A 23,994-nucleotide genomic window follows, 5' to 3' on the forward strand; every position below is an offset into this window, starting at 1 on the left:
ACTGAAATACGTGGCACTGAAATACGTGGCACTGAAATACGTGCAACTGAAATACGTGGTACTAAAATATGTGGCACTGAAATACGTGATACGTGGCACTGAAATACGTGGCACTGAAACACGTGCCACTGAAATACGTGATACGTGGCACTGAAATACATGGCACTGAAATACGTGGCACTGAAATACGTGGCACTGAAATACGTGGCACTGAAATACGTGGCACTATGACTGTCAGAAAATGTTCATTAAACGGTTAGGGGTGAGGTTAGGGGTAGAGTTAGGGTTAGGGTTTGGATCCCTTTATCACCTTGATGGTGGTGGGTGGCTTTTCAGTGTGTTTTCTGTTTTTTTCGATAAAAATGCATGCGTTTTTAACGCAAACAAACGCATGTGCTTAAAAACGCAAGAAAATACTGCAGGTTGTATTTCTGAAAATGAACGCATGCAGAAAAAAACCGCATGCGTTTGAAAACGCGACCAAACGCGTACAAAAAAAACGCATGCGTTTTCAATGTTAAATATAGGGAAAAAACGCATGCGTTTTTTTGTGCAAAAAACGCTGCAGACAAAAACGGAAGTGTGAAACCAGCGACGCTTTTTATAGCAAAAAAGTTTTTGCGTCTCCACATTTTGAGACCTATAATTTTTCCACATTTGCTCCACAGAGTCATGTGAGGTCTTGTTTTTTGCGGGACGAGTTGACGTTTTTATTGGTAACATTTTCGGACACGTGACCGTTTTTGATCGCTTTTTATTCCGATTTTTGTGAGGCAGAATGACCAAAAACCTGCTATTCATGAATTTCTTTTGGGAGAGGCGTTTATACCGTTCCGGGTTTGGTAAAATTGATAAAGCAGTTTTATTCGTCGGGTCAGTACGATTACAGCGATATCTCATTTATATCATTTTTTTTATGTTTTGGCGCTTTTATACGATAAAAACTATTTTATAGAAAAAATAATTATTTTGGTATCGCTTTATTCTCAGGACTATAACTTTTTTATTTTTTTGCTGATGATGCTGTATGGCGGCTTGTTTTTTGCGGGACAAGATGACGTTTTCAGCGGTACCATGGATATTTATATCAGTCTTTTTGATCGCGTGTTATTCCACTTTTTGTTCGGCGGTATGGTAATAAAGCGTTGTTTTTTGCCTCGTTTTTTTTTTTTTTTTCTTACGGTGTTTACTGAAGGGGTTAACTAGTGTGGCAGTTTTATAGGTTGGGTCGTTACGGACGTGGCGATACTAAATATGTGTACTTTTATTGTTTTTTTTTTTTAATTTAGATAAAGAAATGTATTTATGGGAATAATATTTTTTTTTTTTTTCATTATTTTGGAATATTTTTTTTTATTTTTTTTTACACATTTGGAAATTTTTTTTTTTACTTTTTTACTTTGCCCCAGGGGGGGACAATACAGATCGGTGATCTGTCAGTTTGCATAGCACTCTGACAGATCACCGATCTGATTGAAGTGCAGGCTGCTTCACAGTGCCTGCTCTGAGCAGGCGTCTGTGAAGCCACCTCCCTCCCTGCAGGACCCGGATCCGCGGCCATCTTGGATCCGGGTCTGGAGCAGGCAGGGAGGGAGGTAAGACCCTCGCAGCAACGCGATCACATCGCGTTGCTGCGGGGGGCTCAGGGAAGCCCGCAGGGAGCCCTCTCCCTGCGCGATGCTTCCCTGCATCGCCGGCACATCGCGATCATGTTTGATCGCGGTGTGCCGGGGGTTAATGTGCCGGGGGCGGTCCGTGACCGCTCCTGGCACATAGTGCCGGATGTCAGCTGCGATATGCAGCCGACACCCGGCCGCGATCGGCCGCGCTCCCCCCGTGAGCGCGGCCGATCGGCTATGACGTACTATCCCGTCGGCGGTCATACGGGCCCACCCCACCTCGACGGGATAGTACGTCAAATGTCGGGAAGGGGTTAAAAGGACCCCCGGGGGATCGCAATAAAAATACTCGGGTCTCCCATAGACTTACATAGGACTCGTTGTTCTGGCCGAGCACCTGAGTATTCCAATCTGCTCGACCCAAGCAACGAGCTCCCGAGCATTTTAGTGCTCACTCATCACTAGTAAGGATGAGAATAGAGTTCAGGACTTTATAGAGCCTCTTTTTGCGGCAATTACAGCTGTAAGTCACTTTGAGTAAGTCTCTATGTGCTCTTCACATCTTGTCACTGGGATTTTTGCCCATTCCTCAAAATAAAAACTGCTCCAGCTAGTTAGATGGTTTCCTCTGGTAAAAAGCAATCATCAAGTCTGACCACCGATTCTTAATTGGATTAAGGTCTGTGTTCTGACTAGGCCAATCAAGAACATTTACACTTTTACCCTTGACCCTCTCGAGTGTTGCTTTATCAGTATGGTTTGGGTCATTGTCTTGTTGGCAGGTGAACCTCTATCCCAGTCTCAAATCACTGACAGATTGAAACAGGTTTTGCTCCAGAGTATCTCTGTATTTTACGCCATTCACCTTCCCCTCAACCATTCATTTTCCCTGTCCCTGCTGCTGAAAAAAATCCCCACAGCATGATTGTGCCACCACCATTTTTCACTGTGGGTATGGTGTTCTTGGGGTGATGAGTAGAGATGGGTGAACATGAACAGCAAAGCACGGACCCCAAACTCAGAATTCTGTTACTGTTTGGGTTCGGCACTCCAAACATCGGGTGTTTCCCATGCATCTGCATGACATCATGAGCTACACCGGCAGCTCTGATAGGTGGTAAGATCATTACCGCTGATCAGAGAGCTGTGGTTCCCATGCTGTCAGATGACAGCATGAGCCAGCAGCTGTGACAGGTAGTCAGAGGTGTATTTAGCCTTTCCTGCACCCTGGGCAAAGGATCAGTTTGGCGCCCCCCAACCTCCCCCATTCGAACCTTAACTCTATTGAAACTGTATGACCAAGCCAAGGTACATTCCTGAATCCCCATTATGTTAAAATAGATACCAATAAAAGTAAAATTAATTGAGACAGCGGTAGGTTAAGTGTTTTTGAATATCCATATTGAATCAGGAGCCCCATATAATCCTGCATAAAGGTTAAAATGGCCCCATAAGATGCTCCATAAAGATATTTGCCCCATAAATGCTGCACAAACGTTAATTATGGCCCCATAAGATGCTCCATAAACATATTTGCGCCATATAATGCTGCACAAACGTTAATTATGGCCCCATAAGATGCTTCATAAATATATTTGCGCCATATAATGCTGCACAAACGTTAATTATGGCCCCATAAGATGCTCCATAAATATATTTGCCCCATATAGTGCTGCAGAAACGTTGATTATGCCCCATAAGATGCTCCATAAATATGTTTGCCCCATATAGTGCTGCAGAAACGTTGATTATGCCCCATAAGATGCTCCATAAATATATTTGCCCCATATAGTGCTGCAGAAACGTTGATTATGCTCCATAAGATGCTCCATACAGACACTTGCCCCATTTGCTGTTGCTGCGATAAAAAAAAAAAAAATCACATACTCACCTCTCCGTCGCTCAGGCCCCCGGCACTTTCAATATTCACCTGCTCCTCGTTCAAGGCACCGCTCCATCTTCAGCACTGACGCTCAGGCAGAGGGCACGCACTAACCACGTCACCGTGCCCTCTGACCTCAGCGTCACTGCTGAAAATGGAGCGACGCCGGAACGAGGAGCAGGCGAATATCGCACAGCACAGCGCTCCCCCACCCCATTATACTCACCTGCTCCTGGCTCGGTGCAGTCCCTGCTTCCCCGGGGCAGCGCTGCAGCTTCTTCCTGTATTGAGCGGTCACCCTTACTGCTCATTACAGTAATGAATATGCGGCTCCACCCCCATTGGAGGTGAAGCAACATATTCATTACTGTAATGAGCGGTACCATGTGACCGCTCAGTACAGGAAGAAGCTGGGGCGCCAGGGAACTGGAGACCTGCAGGGACCGCGCCGCCAGGAGTAGGTGAGTATCTCAGTGTGGGGGTGGCAGAATGCCGCAGACGAGGAGCCTCCTTGGACCGCCGTATCATCAGGCAGCCCGCTGGCGCCCCCTGTGAGCTGCGCCCGGGGCACATGCCCCGGCTGCCCCCCCTGGATACGCCACTGCAGGTAGTACAAAGGTTACAGCTGGTCACAGGCATCGACTGATAATAGAGTACTACTCTAATCAGTCTACGCCTGCTGTCGTTGATAACAGCGAGAGCAGATGCCACTGATGGAAGTATTCATCAGCTGGCACCTGTGCGCTATAAATAAATAAATTTTTTAAGATTATTATTATTATTATTATTATGTAATGAATTCAACTCAAATATAGCAAAGTAATTGTATTTTTCCTTAACTTAAAATAACAATAATATGTTAACCAGCAATAAAAAAAAACTTAAAAAAAATATTTTAATGTATTAAAAATGAAAATGATTTGAAATAAATGGCCTTTGTATTTGGGAAGTAAGAAATGTGTATTCTCATAGTAAATATGGCAACCTACAATGGATTTACTGCCCAAAATGTCAGTCATATGATTTGTTTAAAAGTCAAATAATTTAAAATTAATTAAAAATGAATTTAGAGAGTGTAGGCATTTAGATTTGGAAAGTTGGACTTTGGCAATGCAATATCTCATGGTATAAAGGGCAACCAGTATTGAATCCACTTACTAAAAATGTCAGTCAAATAGATTAGTTGCAAAAAAATCAGCAATTATCGTTAAATAAACATTTGCATTTTGTATCATTTTATATTGTGTTACTGTAGATAAATAATAAAGCAACTTTCATTCTGATGGGAATGTTTTATGTGTTAATTATACTGTTGAGCATTGAGTGTTAAATGGTTTTGAAAATGTGCCCATTCTGATCTGATGATTTGAAATTTAAGGTTATTTCTAGATTCCCATTGCAGAATTTCATGTTATTGACCCCACCTATCGAATCTGGAAACACAATTGTCATTTCTCTACTCTCTATTCTTCATACTTCGACCCCTTTGTCATTTTCCATGCTATACAATTAGAACTGGTTTACGTTATGGGGGTTTTCAAATGTGTTTGATACAACTGTTGCTTCCCGTTCAACATTCCTTCTTCATTTTAAAAAGAGATTGTAAAAGAAAAATAAATTTCAAAATGTTTTTTGTGTTTACCTTTTATACAGCTTTATGTGTCTCATTGGTAAAAAACAAACAAACCCTACGTAAGCTAATTCTGTAGTCATATAGTATTGTAGAAAAAAAGAAATTGCGGCACTCACCCATGCATGAATTTGTGAGATTTTAATTCCAAATAGAAAAAAGTAATAGCATGGGAGTAAATGGCATTCTTCTATATTGGGGCAACAGCCGTTTCTCGACGAGCAGGCGCTTCTTCCTGGGGACCATATTTTTGGAAATAAAGTCTCTGAATTTTATGCACAAGTGAGTGCCACAATTTATTTTCTTCTACAATACTACTGGACTTTCTATAGATTCATTGCTGAGCATCAATCAAAAGTGAATGGGATAACATGTTTTGTGGAGTGCTGATATTTTTTCTTTCTATTGGATCATTTTGTAGTCATACTTTACATACGAAGTTTATAAATGTGAGTTATGTTAGCAGAAAGAAAAGTTACATATGAATGGCAATGTCACTGAAGAATCTGACTACAAAACATGTTTATTTGTAGTCTATTACCATGGAGACACACAGATTTTTTTGTTGCAATTTTTTTTTTAGCATTTTTTTTTTCAACAAATGACCACAGCAATAATGCCTTGCAGAATATCCATTTCTGGCATCTAAGTAGTTTTGTACATTGTAATTCTAAGAATGTCTTGTGATTTGTTACATTGAAATTGTGCATAATTAAGAGTCACTTTAACCATTTCATGACCTTGTGATTTTCCGTTTTCGTTTTTTCCTCCTCTTCTTCCAAGAGCCATAACTTTTTGTTTTTCCATTCCCATAGCCATATGAGGGCTTGTTTTTTTCGGTACGAGTTGTAGTTTTGAATGACACCATCCATTTTAATATGTAATGTACTTGAAGCTGGGAAAAAAGTTCCAAGTGCATTGAAGTGCATTGCCGATGGGTGGGATGTATGACGTGCTTCATGACTTCCTGCCAGTGATTGACAGCAGGATTTAACTGGTTATCAGACACAGACGGAACACTGCTCCACCCACAGCTGTTAAAAGCACATGATAACTAATTAAATCAGGCATCATGTGCAGGGAAAGATGTGGGCTCGGCGTGCGACATGGACATGACCTTTGATATAAATATACATCAAAAGTCATGAAGGGGTTGATTACCCATTTGACTTGTATTTCTACAGCATTCATTTTCCTTTAATAATACTTATAAACTCATTAAAAAAATGTTCTTCTGTAGACAACAGCATTTTATCTATACTACAGTGATATTTATAGAAATGCTAAACTATGGTGTTGCAATCAATTTATTTTCCCTTGAGACCTGAAAATTATACTGGAATTATCAAGATAATGGCCTACTGCATGGCAGAGCAACGGTTTGTAAATTGTTCGGTATGATCATTTCCCAATGTACTCCTGCTCAGAGATATCCAAAAAATGAATATACAATTGTTTGTCATATAGCATCTTTTATCTGGGGAACACAAATGATCACTTCTAGGTTGCACATTTCCTCTTATAATCAAAGAGAACGTGTTACAAACAGTAATACAGCATGTATTAGAGGAAGGGGAACAAATGATCATTCACAGAAAACACCCTTGAGATAATTGCTATTTTAAAATTAAATCAGTTTATCTGCTTGTTAAAGATCCCTTAGGGTACCGTCACACAGTCACACTTTGATCGCTACGACCATACGATCCGTGACGTTCCAGCGATATCCATACGATATCGCTGTGTCTGACACGCAGCAGCGATCAGGGATCCTGCTGAGAATCGTACGTCGTAGCAGATCGTATGGAACTTTCTTTTGTCGCTGGATCTCCCGCTGACATCGCTGGATCGTTGTGTGTGACAGCGATCCAGCGATGCGTTCGCTTGTAACCAGGGTAAACATCGGGTAACTAAGCGCAGGGCCGCGCTTAGTAACCCGATGTTTACCCTGGTTACCAGCGTAAAAGTAAAAAAAAAACAAACAGTACATACTCACATTCCGCTGTCTGTCCTCCGGCGTCTCAGCTTCTCTGCACTGTGAGCGGCGGCCAGCCAGAAAGCGAGCACAGCGGTGACGTCTGACGTCAGACGTCACCGCTGTGCTTTCCGGCCGCTGTGCTTACACAGTGCAGAGAAGCTGAGACGCCGGAGGACAGACAGCGGAATGTGAGTATGTACTGTTTGTTTGTTTTTTTACTTTTACGCTGGTAACCAGGGTAAACATCGGGTTACTAAGCGCGGCCCTGCGCTTAGTTACCCGATGTTTACCCTGGTTACCCGGGGACTTCGGCATCGCTCCAGCGCCGTGATTGCAACGTGTGACTGCAGTCTACGACGCTGGAGCGATACTCATACGATCGCTGCGACGTCACGGATCGTGCCGTCGTAGCGATCAAAGTGTGACTGTGTGACGGTACCCTTAGACTATGGCTAATTTGTTTTGTAACCGGATTTTTTAATTTGTCAAGTGATAGCTGTATTACAAAGATATACATAGACTTGTTTACAATTCACAATTCAGTAAACTCCTGAAGCTCTCTCGACAGTAAAAACTGACCAATCTTTCTACATAAAGTCTACATCTTCCTAAAGGCTCAAATGATTCAATGTTTTGCATCCCAAAGACTCCATACTATAAAACATGTGACTCACCTGGCTCAGGAAATGTCCAAGCCTCACACTTAAAGTGCTCACTAGGTTCAGAAGGAAGACCGAGGCCAGCAAGGTTACTTGCAATAATTTTATATTCATAAAATGCTCCTTCTTCTAGGCTCTCGACCTGTAGGCAATAATTGGAAAGAAGTTTGGATATGAATAAGAATAACGTAAGAGAGAAGTCACAGAATCAGGGGAATACTTATACAGCCTTAAAAGTAAAATGCTCTATAAAAATGTAGTGATTTTGCAATATACCCCTTATCATCCAATGAGTCATGAGTTTCATAAAGCTAATGGGATTTACTGAAGAAATGTGCAGCAAAGTACAATACTTCAATAGGCTACAGATTTCCTTGGGAGCAGATTTCAAAACCATCTACGCTCAAGTCGGGGAACAAAGAAATGTTTGTCATCATTATTCTTACAAGGTTTTGTATTCAAAGAACACTGAATTGAGGATGGCAGCGGAAAAATCAAATAAGATTCCTAATGAAGCCCATAAGTTTCTTTGTCTTCCTCCTCAAGGTGTTTTCAACAAATATGACTCAAAACAGTAATGTATTATTCATTCTAAAGTACTTAAAGAGATTTGATAAAGAGATTCAATAAAAGGATGCCTGATGTGGAACTTTATAAAAGACAAGACTTGGACAGGACTTTATGTCGACATCAAAGCTGAAAATATTCCAAACATAAGACATTTCTTTCTAGAGATTTCCATTGTGCTGGTTTATGTATATTAAACACACATAATTTAAGATCAGACAGTTTTTCCTGTTCAACAACATACCTACAGAATGTTTTCCTTATTACGCCTACACAAATACACTGATTAATTGCATAATTAGATTTCCCCTATAATAAGACACCAATGATGCAGTCAACAATTGTAGGTTGTTTTATGTCTTCTTGTATCTACTTCACAGAATATAAGCTGCTATTATGGTAATCTGATACCATATTCAGAGGGCAATAGGAGAAAATCTGATCTTCATATATCTTTTCTCTGCAATATCAGAATATTTCTGTTACTAAAGGGAATAATGCTACCTAGATAGGTTTAAAGAAAAACTGTTATATATATATATATTACTGTTGTGAAGGCAACAGTGATTCCAGTGGTGATACACTTGGAGCAGTGACCCCCTAACTTGGGAAAATGGCTACAACAGATCCCAGGAGCAACATCTGAATAGCAATGCTGGGAACAACTAAGATTCTGCGCAGAACCCTCAAGCAAAATGTAAATTTTCATTATTATCATTATTTCCTGATGGTTGTAGAGTACGCAAACAACCATCAGGCCTTAATGAAAATTTAAATTATGCTCCATTTCTCTGATCTCCAGTTCCATATATTGTATGTATATATATTATATATATATAATTTTACTTATTTTATATTCTATGTATTGTATTTTATCACATTATTTTATCGAGGTCTTAATTTATCAGGCCAGCTATTTCATGGATCTATTGTTACATAAACTTACTTCTTATTCAGTGAATCATCATCTATTCAATCTACATATGTATACATATATATAATTTATTTGTTTTGTTACTTTTTGTCTGTTTTTTTCTTTTATTCAAGTATGCACAAATATTATATATATGTGTATTTTTTATTATATATATACTTATATATCTGTTTTTAGCACTGTCACTTTAATAAGCAGTTTTTAGCATTGCCTTATGTAGCAGTGTTTCCATACATTTATTGTGCACTGTCACTTTAATTATACCTCAACTATTTTTGTTTATGTTTTATTTATATATATATATATATTATGTATTGTTATTTCTAATATATTTGGTTATTGTTTTATGTAATAATATTATTATTCATATATTCACTGAGTATTGTCATTTTAAACATTTTTTATTCATTCAGCATATGCTTTTGTTATATATACTATGCATTGTAACTTTTAATATGACCTGATCATCTTTGTATATACAGACTCTATTAATATGGGTCATAACAGTTACCCAGTTTCTCTACACATTATTTTTGTTTGCTGGTCCTTGCTCTAAGTTGAGTGCAGTCCGGTGTGCGCACGCAGGCTCGCTTTCCCCTCTCTTACATATCCGATGCGTCTCATTGGTGATGTAGCGGTCTGCTACCTGGATCGCGCTCGCGTGATATGTTGGCGTGGTTTCGGGTCACATGACCGGGATGTCTCTGTGACGCTCTGGCGGATGGGGGCGACAGGTTCGGTGAGTGTCCGCATGTGCCGCATTAACCGGCACACCTGTAAGCAGTTTTTGATACATCTTTTCATTGGTCACACACTTATATATAGATGCTAGCTTAGACTTTTAAGACACTCCCCCGGAAGAAGGCAATCACTGCCGAAACGAACGTAGGGACGCCTGGCGCCGCAGCACACTGAAAGGAATAAACCTTATCACTTTTTTTGCACATTTTTTTCTCATGATTTGCTTTATTTGCACACTTCTAGCAACTATAGGGGTCTATTATGAGATTATAGATTACACATTTGCACATGTTTTATCTATTTATTTATATATGTTTCTGGTTTTACCTCAGGTTAATGCAATTTTGCCAGTCATTTTGCTGTAGTGCCATCTTATGGCTAATTTTGGAATATTACCATGAAGTTTTGTTATTATATTTATATCTCAGGAAAGGAGAGAGAAAAAGAAGCAAGAGGAGCAGAGTTGGGAAAAGAATAACCAAGTGCATAGAAAGCATAGGCAGCGCTGCTGCTTTCTACTAGGATTTTTTTCTCACCCCATTACTGGATTTACAACTGCAAAACTTTATACTATTGTCCAATGCCCTCCATGCTGCTTCTGAACATGTGCTGCATAGATACAACACAACAGGAATTGCTAATCTTTTTGTGTGTACTGTGTATGGGAGACATTTCAGACGCTGGACTCCACCCACTAGCTCAAGGACAACTAAAGAATAGAGAGAGCCTGCAGAGGGTAACCAAATGAAAAATGCAGAACAGAAGTCATATAATTATTCCTAATGTACACACACACTTAACAGCATTGAGATCTACAGTTGAAACCAGAAGTTTACTTACACTATGTATAAAAAGACACATATGTATGCTTTTCTCAATATATTTGAAAGCAAAAGGGAGACACAAAGTGCAAATAGGGTCTTATCTCACAAAAAGAATAGAGGAATCACCAAGAAAATTGCTCACCTGATGAAACTGAAAGCAGGCATGTGAAGATTTTGGCTGCCGCAGATCCACAGGCCGGTCACCGACCATATGAAGCAGTATACTATAGGAAATGTGTATGTGGTAATTCCTGAAGAAGGGGCCATAGGAGCCCTGAAACGCGTTGAATAAACCACTGTTTTAATTCTACTATCAACTGGAACCTCATCATTATTGCGGCAGCACGGATTTAATCCACATTTCCTATAGTATACTGTTTCTCAATATATGACATGCAATCAGAATAAACCTTTACCGTTTTTGGTCAATTAGGATTACCATAATTATTAATATTTGCCAAGTGCCAGAATTATGAGAGAATGTTTCAAGGCATTTATATTACTTACTACGAAGTCAAAAGTTTATATACATTTCATTAGTATTTGGTACCATTGCCCTTAAACTGAATGACTTAGGTCAAATGTTTGGGATATCCTTCCAGAAGCTTCTCACAGTAGTTGATCGGAATTTGGGCCCGTTCCTCCTGACAAAACTGGTGTAACTGATCCAGGTTTGTAGGTCACCTTGCTCGCACCTGCCTTTTCAGCTTTGCCCATAAATTTTCAATAGGATTGAGATCAGGGTTTTGTGACGGCCACTCCAAAACATTGACTTTATTATCCTTAAGCCACTTTGTTACCATTTTGACAGTATGCTTTGGGTCATTGTCCATTTGGAAGACCCATTTCCGCCCAAGCTTTAACTTCCTGACTGATGTCTTGAGATGTTGCTTCAGTATTGCCACATAATCTTCTTTTCTCATGATGTTATCTATTTTGTGAAGTGCACCAGTCCCTCCTGCAGCAAAACAATCCCACAACATGATGCTGCCACCTCCTTGTTGCACAGTTCGGTGTTCTTAGGCTTCCAAGCTTCTCCTTTTTGCTCCAAACGTAACGATGGTCATTATGCCCAAAAAGTTCAATTTTAGTTTCATCAGACCACAGGACATCTCCAAAACTTAAGGTCTGTGTTTCTGTGTGCATTTGCAAACATTAATCTGTCTTTTTTATGTTTCTTTTGGAGTAATGGCTTCTTCCTGGCAGAGTGGCTTTCAGCCCATGTTGATATAGTACTTGTTTCACTGTGGATATTGACACAATCTTACCAGCTTCCGCCATCATCTTCACAAGGTCTTTTGTCCTTGGGTTGATATGCACATGTCGGAGCAAAGCAAGTTCATCGTTATGATGGCTGGACATTACCACCTTGTTTGTACTTGCATATAATTGTTTGTACAGATGAACGAGGCACCATCAGGTATCTTGAAATTGCACCTAAGGATGAGCCAGACTTACGCAAGTCCACAATTCTCTTCCTGATATCTTGGCTGCTTTCTTTAGACTTTCCCATGATGCTACACAAAGAAAAAGTGTGTTTCAGGTGTGCATTAAATTACATCCACAGATGTGTCTCTAATTAATTCAGATGTTGCCAAACACATGACTGTTGTGAATTTGCTTTTTGCTCCCTCTAGTGGTTACTAGTTTTTTGACTCTGGTTTTTCTGTCATTCCTTTTATCCGCACCTGGGTCGTTAGTTAGGGGTGTTGCTATATAAGCTCCCTGGACCTTCAGTTCAATGCCTGGCAACGTAGTTATCAGAGCTAGTCTGCTGTGCTCTTGTCTACTGATCCTGGTTCCAGTTATATCAGCTAAGTCTGCCTTTTGCTTTTTGCTATTTGTTTTGGTTTTGTATTTTTGTCCAGCTTGTTCCAAATCTATATCCTGACCTTTGCTGGAAGCTCTAGGGGGCTGGTGTTCTCCCCCCGGACCGTTAGACGGTTCGGGGGTTCTTGAATTTCCAGTGTGGATTTTGATAGGGTTTTTGTTGACCATATAAGTTACCTTTCTTTATTCTGCTATCAGTAAGCGGGCCTCTCTGTGCTGAACCTGGTTCATTTCTGTGTTTGTCATTTCCTCTTACCTCACCGTCATTATTTGTGGGGGGCTTCTATCCAGCTTTGGGGTCCCCTTCTCTGGAGGCAAGAAAGGTCTTTGTTTTCCTCTACTAGGGGTAGCTAGATTCTCCGGCTGGCGCGTGTCATCTAGAATCAACGTAGGAATGATCCCCGGCTACTTCTAGTGTTGGCGTTAGGAGTAGATATATGGTCAACCCAGTTACCACTGCCCTATGAGCTGGATTTTTGTATTCTGCAGACTTCCACGTTCCTCTGAGACCCTCGCCATTGGGGTCATAACAGTTTGCCAGGCCCGTATTAAATGTTTAATGCATTGCAGAAGAGGGATTATAAGAAAGAAGATTCTGAGTTTTTTTTTTCTCCTTCCCCTTTACCTCAGAGTGGCTATGCTTGCTGCAGACATGAATGTCCAGACCTTGATTACAAGTGTGGACCAGCTGGCTACTCGTGTGCAGGGCATACAAGACTATGTTATCAGAAATCCTAGGTCAGAACCTAAAATACCGATTCCTGAACTGTTTTCCGGAGACAGGTTTAAGTTTAGGAATTTCGTGAATAATTGTAAATTGTTTTTGTCCCTGAGACCCTGTTCATCAGGAGATTCTGCTCAGCAAGTAAAAATTGTTATTTCGTTCTTACGGGGCGACCCTCAGGATTGGGCTTTTTCGCTGGCGCCAGGAGATCCGGCATTGGCTGATCTTGATGCGTTTTTTCTGGCGCTCGGTTTACTTTATGAGGAACCCAATCTTGAGATTCAGGCAGAAAAGGCCTTGCTGTCTATGTCTCAGGGGCAGGACGAGGCTGAAGTGTATTGCCAAAAATTTCGGAAATGGTCCGTGCTGACACATTGGAACGAGTGTGCACTGGCCGCTAATTTTAGAAATGGCCTTTCTGAAGCCATTAAGAATGTTATGGTGGGTTTTCCCATTCCCACAGGTCTGAATGATACTATGGCACTGGCTATTCAAATTGACCGGCGGTTGCGGGAGCGCAAAACCGCAAATTCCCTCATGGTGTTGTCTGAACAGACACCTAATTCGGTGCAATGTGATAGAAAAACCGCAGATTCCCTCATGGTGTTGTCTGAACAGACACCTGATTTGATGCAATGTGATAGAATCCTGACTAGAAATGAGCGGAAAGTTCATAGACGCCGGAATGGCTTGTGCTACTACTGTGGTGATTCTACACATGTTATCTCAGCATGCTCTAAACGTATAGCTAAGGTTGTTAGTCCTGTCACCGTTGGTAATTTGCAACCTAAATTTATTCTGTCTGTAACTTTGATTTGCTCACTGTCATCTTATCCTGTCATGGCGTTTGTAGATTCAGGTGCTGCCCTGAGTCTCATGGATCTCTCATTTGCTAAGCGCTGTGGATTTACTCTTGAACCATTAGAAAATCCTATTCCTCTTAGGGGTATTGATGCTACACCATTGGCAGCAAATAAACCGCAGTATTGGACACAGGTTACCATGTGCATGACTCCTGAACACCGCGAGGTGATACGTTTCCTGGTTTTACATAAAATGCATGATTTGGTCGTTTTAGGGCTGCCATGGTTACAGACCCATAATCCAGTCCTGGACTGGAAGGCTATGTCAGTCTCAAGTTGGGGCTGTCGTGGTATTCATGAGGATTCCCTGCCTGTGTCTATTGCTTCTTCTACGCCTTCGGAAGTTCCGGAGTATTTGTCTGATTATCAGGATGTCTTCAGTGAGTCTGAGTCCAGTGCACTGCCTCCTCATAGGGACTGTGACTGTGCTATAGATTTGATCCCAGGCAGTAAATTTCCTAAGGGAAGACTGTTTAATCTGTCGGTACCTGAACATACCGCTATGCGTTCATATATCAAGGAGTCTCTGGAAAAAGGACATATTCGTCCGTCTTCTTCCCCTCTTGGTGCGGGATTCTTTTTTGTGGCAAAAAAGGACGGATCTTTGAGACCTTGTATTGATTATCGGCTTTTAAATAAGATCACTGTCAAATTTCAGTATCCTTTACCGCTGTTGTCTGACTTGTTTGCCCGGATTAAGGGTGCCAAGTGGTTCACCAAGATAGACCTTCGTGGTGCGTACAACCTTGTGCGCATTAAGCAAGGTGATGAATGGAAAACCGCATTCAATACGCCCGAAGGTCATTTTGAGTACTTGGTGATGCCTTTTGGGCTCTCCAATGCGCCTTCAGTTTTTCAGTCCTTTATGCATGACATTTTCCGGAAGTATCTGGATAAATTTTTGATTGTTTATCTGGATGATATTTTGGTTTTTTCTGATAATTGGGATTCGCATGTGGAGCAGGTCAGGTTGGTCTTTAAAATTTTGCGTGAAAATTCTTTGTTTGTCAAGGGCTCAAAGTGTCTCTTTGGTGTACAGAAGGTTCCCTTTTTGGGGTTCATTTTTTCCCCTTCTGCTGTGGAGATGGACCCAGTCAAGGTCCGAGCTATTCTTGATTGGACTCAGCCCTCGTCAGTTAAGAGTCTTCAGAAGTTCTTGGGCTTCGCTAACTTCTACCGTCGTTTTATCGCTAATTTTTCTAGCATTGTGAAACCTTTGACGGATATGACCAAGAAGGGCTCCGATGTAGCTAACTGGGCTCCTGCTGCCGTGGAGGCTTTCCAGGAGTTGAAACGCCGGTTTACTTCGGCGCCTGTTTTGTGCCAGCCTGACGTCTCACTTCCCTTTCAGGTTGAGGTGGATGCTTCGGAGATTGGGGCAGGGGCCGTTTTGTCGCAGAGAGGCCCTGGTTGCTCTGTTATGAAGCCTTGTGCCTTTTTCTCTAGGAAGTTTTCGCCTGCCGAGCGAAATTATGATGTGGGCAATCGGGAGTTGTTGGCCATGAAATGGGCATTTGAGGAGTGGCGTCATTGGCTCGAGGGTGCTAAGCATCGTGTGGTGGTCTTGACTGATCACAAAAATCTGATGTATCTCGAGTCTGCTAAACGCCTTAATCCGAGACAGGCCCGCTGGTCATTGTTTTTCTCCCGCTTTGATTTTGTTGTCTCGTATTTACCAGGTTCAAAGAATGTGAAGGCCGATGCTCTTTCTAGGAGCTTTGTGCCTGATGCTCCTGGAGTCGCTGATCCTGTTGGTATTCTTAAAGATGGAGTTATCTTGTCAGCTATTTCTCCGGATCTGCGACGTGTGTTGCAGAGATTTCAGGCTGATAGGCCTGAGTCTTGTCCACCTGACAGACTGTTTGTCCCGGATAAGTGGACCAGCAGAGTCATTTCCGAGGTTCATTCCTCGGTGTTGGCAGGTCACCCGGGAATTTTTGGCACCAGAGATCTGGTGGCCAGGTCCTTTTGGTGGCCTTCCTTGTCAAGGGATGTGCGGTCATTTGTGCAGTCCTGTGGGACTTGTGCTCGAGCTAAGCCTTGCTGTTCTCGTGCCAGCGGTTTGCTCTTGCCCTTGCCTGTCCCGAAGAGACCTTGGACACATATCTCCATGGATTTCATTTCTGATCTTCCGCTATCTCAGGGCATGTCCGTTATCTGGGTGATATGTGATCGCTTCTCCAAGATGGTCCATTTGGTTCCTTTGCCTAAGCTGCCTTCCTCTTCCGATCTGGTTCCTGTGTTTTTCCAGAACGTGGTTCGTTTGCACGGCATCCCTGAGAATATTGTGTCAGACAGAGGATCCCAGTTCGTTTCCAGGTTCTGGCGATCCTTTTGTAGTAGGATGGGCATTGATTTGTCGTTTTCGTCTGCTTTCCATCCTCAGACTAATGGACAGACGGAGCGAACCAATCAGACTTTGGAGGCTTATTTGAGGTGTTTTGTCTCTGCTGATCAGGACGATTGGGTGACATTCTTGCCGTTGGCTGAGTTTGCCCTTAATAATCGGGCTAGTTCCGCCACCTTGGTTTCGCCTTTTTTCTGCAACTCTGGTTTCCATCCTCGCTTTTCTTCGGGTCATGTGGAGCCTTCTGACTGTCCTGGGGTGGATTCTGTGGTGGATAGGTTGCAGCAGATCTGGAATCATGTGGTGGACAACTTGAAGTTGTCACAGGAGAAGGCTCAGCGCTTTGCCAACCGCCGCCGCGGTGTGGGTCCCCGACTACGCGTTGGGGATTTGGTGTGGCTTTCTTCCCGCTTTGTTCCTATGAAGGTCTCCTCTCCCAAATTTAAACCTCGTTTTATTGGGCCTTACAAGATATTGGAAATCCTTAATCCTGTATCTTTTCGTCTGGATCTTCCTGTGTCGTTTGCTATTCACAATGTATTTCATAGGTCCTTGTTGCAGCGGTACATTGTGCCTGTAGTTCCTTCTGCTGAGCCTCCTGCTCCGGTGTTGGTTGAGGGCGAGTTGGAGTACGTGGTGGAGAAGATCTTGGATTCTCGCCTCTCCAGGCGGAGGCTTCAGTACCTAGTCAAGTGGAAGGGCTATGGTCAGGAGGATAATTCCTGGGTGGTCGCCTCTGATGTTCATGCGGCCGATTTAGTTCGTGCCTTTCATGCCGCTCATCCTGATCACCCTGGTGGTCGTGGTGAGGGTTCGGTGACCCCTCACTAAGGGGGGGGTACTGTTGTGAATTTGCTTTTTGCTCCCTCTAGTGGTTACTAGTTTTTTGACTCTGGTTTTTCTGTCATTCCTTTTATCCGCACCTGGGTCGTTAGTTAGGGGTGTTGCTATATAAGCTCCCTGGACCTTCAGTTCAATGCCTGGCAACGTAGTTATCAGAGCTAGTCTGCTGTGCTCTTGTCTACTGATCCTGGTTCCAGTTATATCAGCTAAGTCTGCCTTTTGCTTTTTGCTATTTGTTTTGGTTTTGTATTTTTGTCCAGCTTGTTCCAAATCTATATCCTGACCTTTGCTGGAAGCTCTAGGGGGCTGGTGTTCTCCCCCCGGACCGTTAGACGGTTCGGGGGTTCTTGAATTTCCAGTGTGGATTTTGATAGGGTTTTTGTTGACCATATAAGTTACCTTTCTTTATTCTGCTATCAGTAAGCGGGCCTCTCTGTGCTGAACCTGGTTCATTTCTGTGTTTGTCATTTCCTCTTACCTCACCGTCATTATTTGTGGGGGGCTTCTATCCAGCTTTGGGGTCCCCTTCTCTGGAGGCAAGAAAGGTCTTTGTTTTCCTCTACTAGGGGTAGCTAGATTCTCCGGCTGGCGCGTGTCATCTAGAATCAACGTAGGAATGATCCCCGGCTACTTCTAGTGTTGGCGTTAGGAGTAGATATATGGTCAACCCAGTTACCACTGCCCTATGAGCTGGATTTTTGTATTCTGCAGACTTCCACGTTCCTCTGAGACCCTCGCCATTGGGGTCATAACACATGACATCATCATATAGGCAGTCCAGAATTGTTAAAAGGCATAGTAATCTTAGTGTATGTAAACTTTTGACTTTGCAGTAAGTAATAAAAATGCCTTAAATATTCTCTCTCTCATTATTCTGGCATTTGTCAAATATTAATAATTATGCTAATCCTAATTGACCTAAAAAGGGAAGGTTTATTCTGATTTCATGTCAAATATTGAGAAAAACATGCGTATGTTTCTTTTTAAATAGTGTATGTAAACTTCTAGTTTCAACTATATATCCATCCCTGGAGGTTTTTGGGGTTTTTGTAAAATTGAATTTTAAAGATAAAAAAAAATCTAGAAAATAACTATTCATATCCCCCTCTCAACACTCCTGGATATATTTAGAGATATGTGCATGTTAAATTAATCGTATCAGGTAGTCTTGGACATTTTATCATTTAAAGGGATGAATCGTGATCAAAAGATCATAATTATTAGCTACTAGAAATCCATAAAGTATTGGCCCTAAGTCAAGTCAGGAAAAGATCATATTTTTAGATTCTGATGATTTAAAAACAATGTAACTATTGCATTCTGCCTAATTCTTACAATCACTTCATTTGAAACCATGAAAGAGAAATATAATCAATAATAACATGCTGGTTCAGTGGTACTTTTATGATACTATAATGAGCTTGTAAACAATTGCAGCAATTATGAACAAATACCATTTACACAATTCATTTACTGTGGGAGCTCTCACAATGAGTGATATCTTATTTGTGAATTTACTGTCTTAATAATACCAAAATCATCCTTTAATTCCAGCAAATAGTGGTGGAGCTTATCATGCTTCTGTGCACTCACATGTATTCTTTAGTCACTATAGCATGGCATTCTACAGAATAGAAAAATCTAAGGATTTTACATAAAATATATTTATAGTGAGACCAGGTTTCTTGTGGACTTCAATACTTAGTGTGAGATAACAGGCTATATTTCATTATTGTATTCAGTAATCAAAATTGAGTGAACGTGTCTCCACAAATTCTTTGAAAAGCAGATTAATGTTGGCTGAGAATTCTGATATTTGAGAAAAAATTCTACCACACTTATTTGAAAATAAAACTTTAGTGGTTGGATCACAAAAAGTCAGATGCCTAAAGATTGTGGAAAACACTATTATTATATGAACTAGGAAAAATTTGCTTCGTTAGTCAAAACTTTCAAGTTTCCAAATTTTCCTAGCCACAACTCTTGTGGTCACATTAAATTCGGTATCAGATAGGAACTATCGGACTGTAGATAAATGTGTACAATATTTACAACACATAGAGAAATTTACTATATGAAAATGTATGGGATATTCTCTTCTCAAATACTGATGGCATGTTCCCATAACATGCTATAAATGCATACGAGATGTGGGGGACCCACATTTAGGGCCCCACAGCATGCAGATGACATTCAAGAGGTGGTTTGAAATATCATACAAATGACTGGGAATTCTGACAATCTCTCCTTGAAACATATACAGATCTCATTGAAGGAACCCACGTCTATTAAACGTGTATGGCATATGATATAGACATGTCATAAATCATATTGGTAGAATACCTTTTAATTTTCATTACTACAAACATATTTGCAAAATTGGACACCATCCTACAAACAAAAGGGTGTATAGGCCATTTATCATAATAAAACACTATTAATATCACAGTTAATGGATCCAAAGAAGAAAGAGTTAAACGATGGAAATGTGGCTACTGACTGAGATATTTCTCTTTCAAATAACTTTTATTAACTTTTTAACATAAGGGAAGATTAGGGATAGAGGGTAGGGATAATAGGGAAGGGGGAAAGGAAAGACCCCATACAATATGGGGAAAGGGAAGGAGACTGAGATATTTCAACTCCATACTCACAGTACATAAATCCCCCACGCACAAATCAGGATAGCTGAGCATCCATATTATCAAAGCTGTAAATTCTTAATTAACATTTCCAATAGCGCTAATATTCCACTGCTATTATAATATAATATTATTATATGTATTTCATCCAATAACACTGGACTACAAAAAAAAAAAATTCTTGCATGAACTTTAAGAACAGTTTTAGACTAATTCGAGGGTGCTGAATTCAAATCTGATCTTATAATTTCTCTATCACATCATGATGCAGATGGTGTCACTGTGCATCGGTCAACTATACAACGCACTTTGAACAAGGATAAGCTGTATGGGAGAGTGATGCGAAAGAAGCCGTTTCTGCAAGCACGCCACAAACAGAGTTGGCTGAGGTATGCAAAAGCACATTTGGAGAAGCCAATTTCTTTTTGGAAGAAGGTCCTGTGGACTGATGAAACCAAGATTGAGTTGTTTGGTCATACAAAAAGGCATTATGTGCAGCGCCCCAGAGTCCTGGTCGTTGCAGTACTGTGGCTCCGCCACTATGGGGAGCTATGGTGCGTCCGATGGCACTGAAGGAGTTCATCTGATCAGGTATCACAGACACCAATACATTTCACAGCCGGGCCTCCGGCGGGAGCTAAGGGTGCTATTCATTAGGCCACTCCCCACCATAGTGGGTAAACTGGGGGTCAGGCAGGAAGTTAGATCAGAAAGCTGACTGGGTTGGAACCAGGCAACACCTTGTGGCAGAGGGTGTTGTAGGGGAAGATACAGTAGGGTCTCTGTCAGGGGTGGGATCCTGACAGAGGCTTGGCAACGAGAACGAACGTAACGGGACCGTGCCTGCTCCGGGTAGCGGCGGTGCCCAAGAAAGGATTAGAAGAGAGATAGATTGTGCTGAGTGAGAAACGGGATCACGCAAAGGAGAAATACCAGTAGGAGTCGTGCTGTAAGACCGAAGCAACATCCTACTGAGGCGCACTACCGGTGGCCGGAACGCCGAGGGAGTAGAATAACATTCAGCTTCAAGCAATACTCCAAACAGCGGCAGGGCAGTCAGTCTCAGGCGGGCTGTCTAACTCAAATCACCTATGAAGTCTTGGGAGGCAATTGCGGGAGAGGGGCGTCTCTAGGGTCCCGGAAGAACTCCAGGCCTACCCGTCAAACGGGTGCCGTTCCTACCCGAACCTCAGGGAGGGACGGAAGATTAGCAGAACATCATCTAGTCGAGTTGTGAGGGAACATCAGAAACAGACACAACAGTTGTGGGGTACTTTCCGTAAGCACAGCAGGGAAGGACTACAACACATAGCGCTAGGGGGAAGGCACAGATTTCCTCCTGTGAAGAGAACTCTGGAAGTGCCATTGGACCGGCCGGACTTGCGCAGCCTGGTGAACCGTATTCTGGACTGAGGACTCAGAGATCTTCAGTAAAGAGGTAAAGAGACTGCAACCTGGTGTCCTCATTATTTACCGCGACCTGCACCCCACAACTGCACCGTTACAACACCACTTATTGCACCGGACGTCCCCCACTGACAGACAGGGCCACGGACCGGGTCTAGCCACCGTGACAACCCCAGGACTGAGACCCAGAGGCCCGGCTCCGGGTACCCCTCGGCCCTGCGGCGGTGTGGGGGCGCTCCAAACTTGGCGTCACGAACAGGATCTACTTAAGCCTGAAGAATCAGGTTATGTGTGCCTTGGAACTGTGATTTATCGTGCTTGGACTGTGCTTTATTACAAGGACTGTGTGTTGCCACTTGCCGCCAAAAGTTCCCGCCAAAACCGCCGCCATTACAGCGCTAAGGAGAGCGCAGGAGAAGAAGAAGGGCGTGGAAGTGGGCGTGAACAAGCTGAAGAGCGGGAAAAACAATGGCCGCCCAGTCTAAATATCTCGGCCCCTTGAGGACGTGTCCATCAGCAGCTGAGATCCGCCTCCTGATCCTTAATGGTGGGCAGAGACAACGAAAACGAAACCGCCCACGAAGAAGAGAGCGGGAAAAGGACCAGGAAGAAGAAGCGAGCAATATGGAGGACGCCATGGCCAGCCGCCCGGAGCCGGAGCGTGGGGTCGGAGCCGAGGACTCCCCCAGCTACCCGGAGAGGCACCGCAGCCAGACCTCCACAGTTGGCGCTGACCTCCTGCAGACCGGAGCGGACGAGCTGATCCACCAACCCCGGCGGATGCAGCTGAGCACTGAGGCCGGGTGGAAGAAGACCATCATCGGGAGCCTCGCCAGACGTCTGTCGGCAGCCTCATCTGGTCCGAAGCCAGAAAGCAAGGCCCTGCCGGAAAGCGAGGTGCTGCAAGCAGAGATGACAACGTCGCAGCACAAGGCCCTGCAACCAGCGTTCCAGACCCCAGCGCAGACGGAGCAGACCGGCACCGGAGGGACCGCATTTGAAGCAGGTATGAAGGACGACCCTGCCCTGATGACTGACACCACTCCCGTGACTGCTGGTGCCACAGCTGCTGACTCCGTTCCAGTGACAAATCTTGCAGCATCCGCTGCCTCTGCTGCCGCAAATGCCCCTACTCAAGCTGCGCAGACCTCCTTCGCTGTGCATGACCTAACCGTACATGAGAGACGGATTAACGGCGTTTGTCCAGCACTGGGTGCAACCCTGGACTTCACCCTTCCCGGGCCAAGAGGGATTAAGTGCCAGGTGCAGCCCTGGAAGCCGTCCAACTAAGCCTCGGAAACCTGAAACTGTAAATAGTTAACTGTTTATTTCCTTGCTGTTTTGCTGCTAAAACCCGTCCTGGGTTAACTCTTAAAGGGATCCCTTTGTTTACCCGGGATCCCTATTGCTTTTTATTTTTGCTTTCACTTTCATTTTTGCTTTTTTGTTCCACAATGTTATAAAAACTGCTGAATCATGAACAGTGCATGATACAAACTGCTTGTAAATAGTTTGCACCTTCTTAAAGGGGCTCCCTACTGGTTTTACTTCAAAAAGGACTCTTTGTGAAGATACCACACTGGAGCCTTTGCTGAGTATGGACTGGTAGCTAGAGAACAAATGCTACCTCCTAAAGACTTGGTCCCTTCTTAAAGGGGACCTCCATGTTTTACATTTGTAGAACCGTATTGCTTTAAGATTGATGGATAGCAATAATGTCTTGATGAGCGAAAGTGATGATAATTCTTACATGTAAAAGTTATATGTATTTGATTGGTTAAATGTAAAGAAATGCGGATGATGTTTCCAGAAAGAAAGTAGCAATGAGGTGATAATGTTGATAAGAAACTGGGGATAGAAGGTAAACCCTGAGTCCTCCATAGTAAGTCAGTTATTGCAAAGAAAGAGTTAATAATGTGTTGCAGAGGACAGAAAGTGAACCCGTAGGGGTTAGGTAGTGAGTCCTCCTAGGAGCTATGCGTAAATGGCTCAGTGCTTCTAAAACTGAAAGTAATGTTATGATCTGTACTGTGTATAGAAGTTGAAAAGGCAGTAGGCCCTGGCTGAACGGGGCGGTCCTGTATCCGACAGGAGAGGCAGTAGGTCTGGTGCCGATAGGACAGGCGGTCCTGCAGATTTAAAGAAGGAGAATGAAAAGTTAACTTACCTTATAATGTGATTATAGGAAGGCCTTTGGTGGATACGGAGTGTATGTCCTTAAGGGCAATGTTAAAGTACTGTTCAGCAATTTTTGCACTTAGTAGAATACCCGGTTGGGTAACAGGAGTTATTATTAGCCTGCAATTTATAATGTTTAATGTTTAACCATGTGTTTGTAACGTTCAAGTGTCCTCACCTCCCATAAAGGGAAGCTTGTTCAAGTATACGTATTGTTATTTGCACTCAACAAAATTGTATGTCTTTTTGCTAAACTTGTATTGTTGTTTTCTTCCCAGTCCCGGAGTACTGTGTTTAACCAGGGGGGAGTGCAGCGCCCCAGAGTC

The 23,994-nt window shown here is 42.6% G+C and overlaps 1 protein-coding gene across 2 annotated transcripts in view; it reads right to left on the bottom strand.

The window, feature by feature from the left end:
• Positions 1-23,994, bottom strand: part of MYOM2 (myomesin 2) — a 284,123-nt gene that overhangs the window by 133,345 nt on the left and 126,784 nt on the right. For both annotated transcript variants that reach the window (XM_077290059.1, XM_077290058.1), the window contains one exon: positions 7,784-7,910. In XM_077290059.1, coding sequence (XP_077146174.1) covers positions 7,784-7,910 — 127 coding nt within the window. The remainder of the gene's footprint in view (positions 1-7,783; positions 7,911-23,994) is intronic.

This window comes from Ranitomeya variabilis, chromosome 2 (assembly GCF_051348905.1).
Source record: "Ranitomeya variabilis isolate aRanVar5 chromosome 2, aRanVar5.hap1, whole genome shotgun sequence".
NCBI lineage: Eukaryota > Metazoa > Chordata > Amphibia > Anura > Dendrobatidae > Ranitomeya > Ranitomeya variabilis.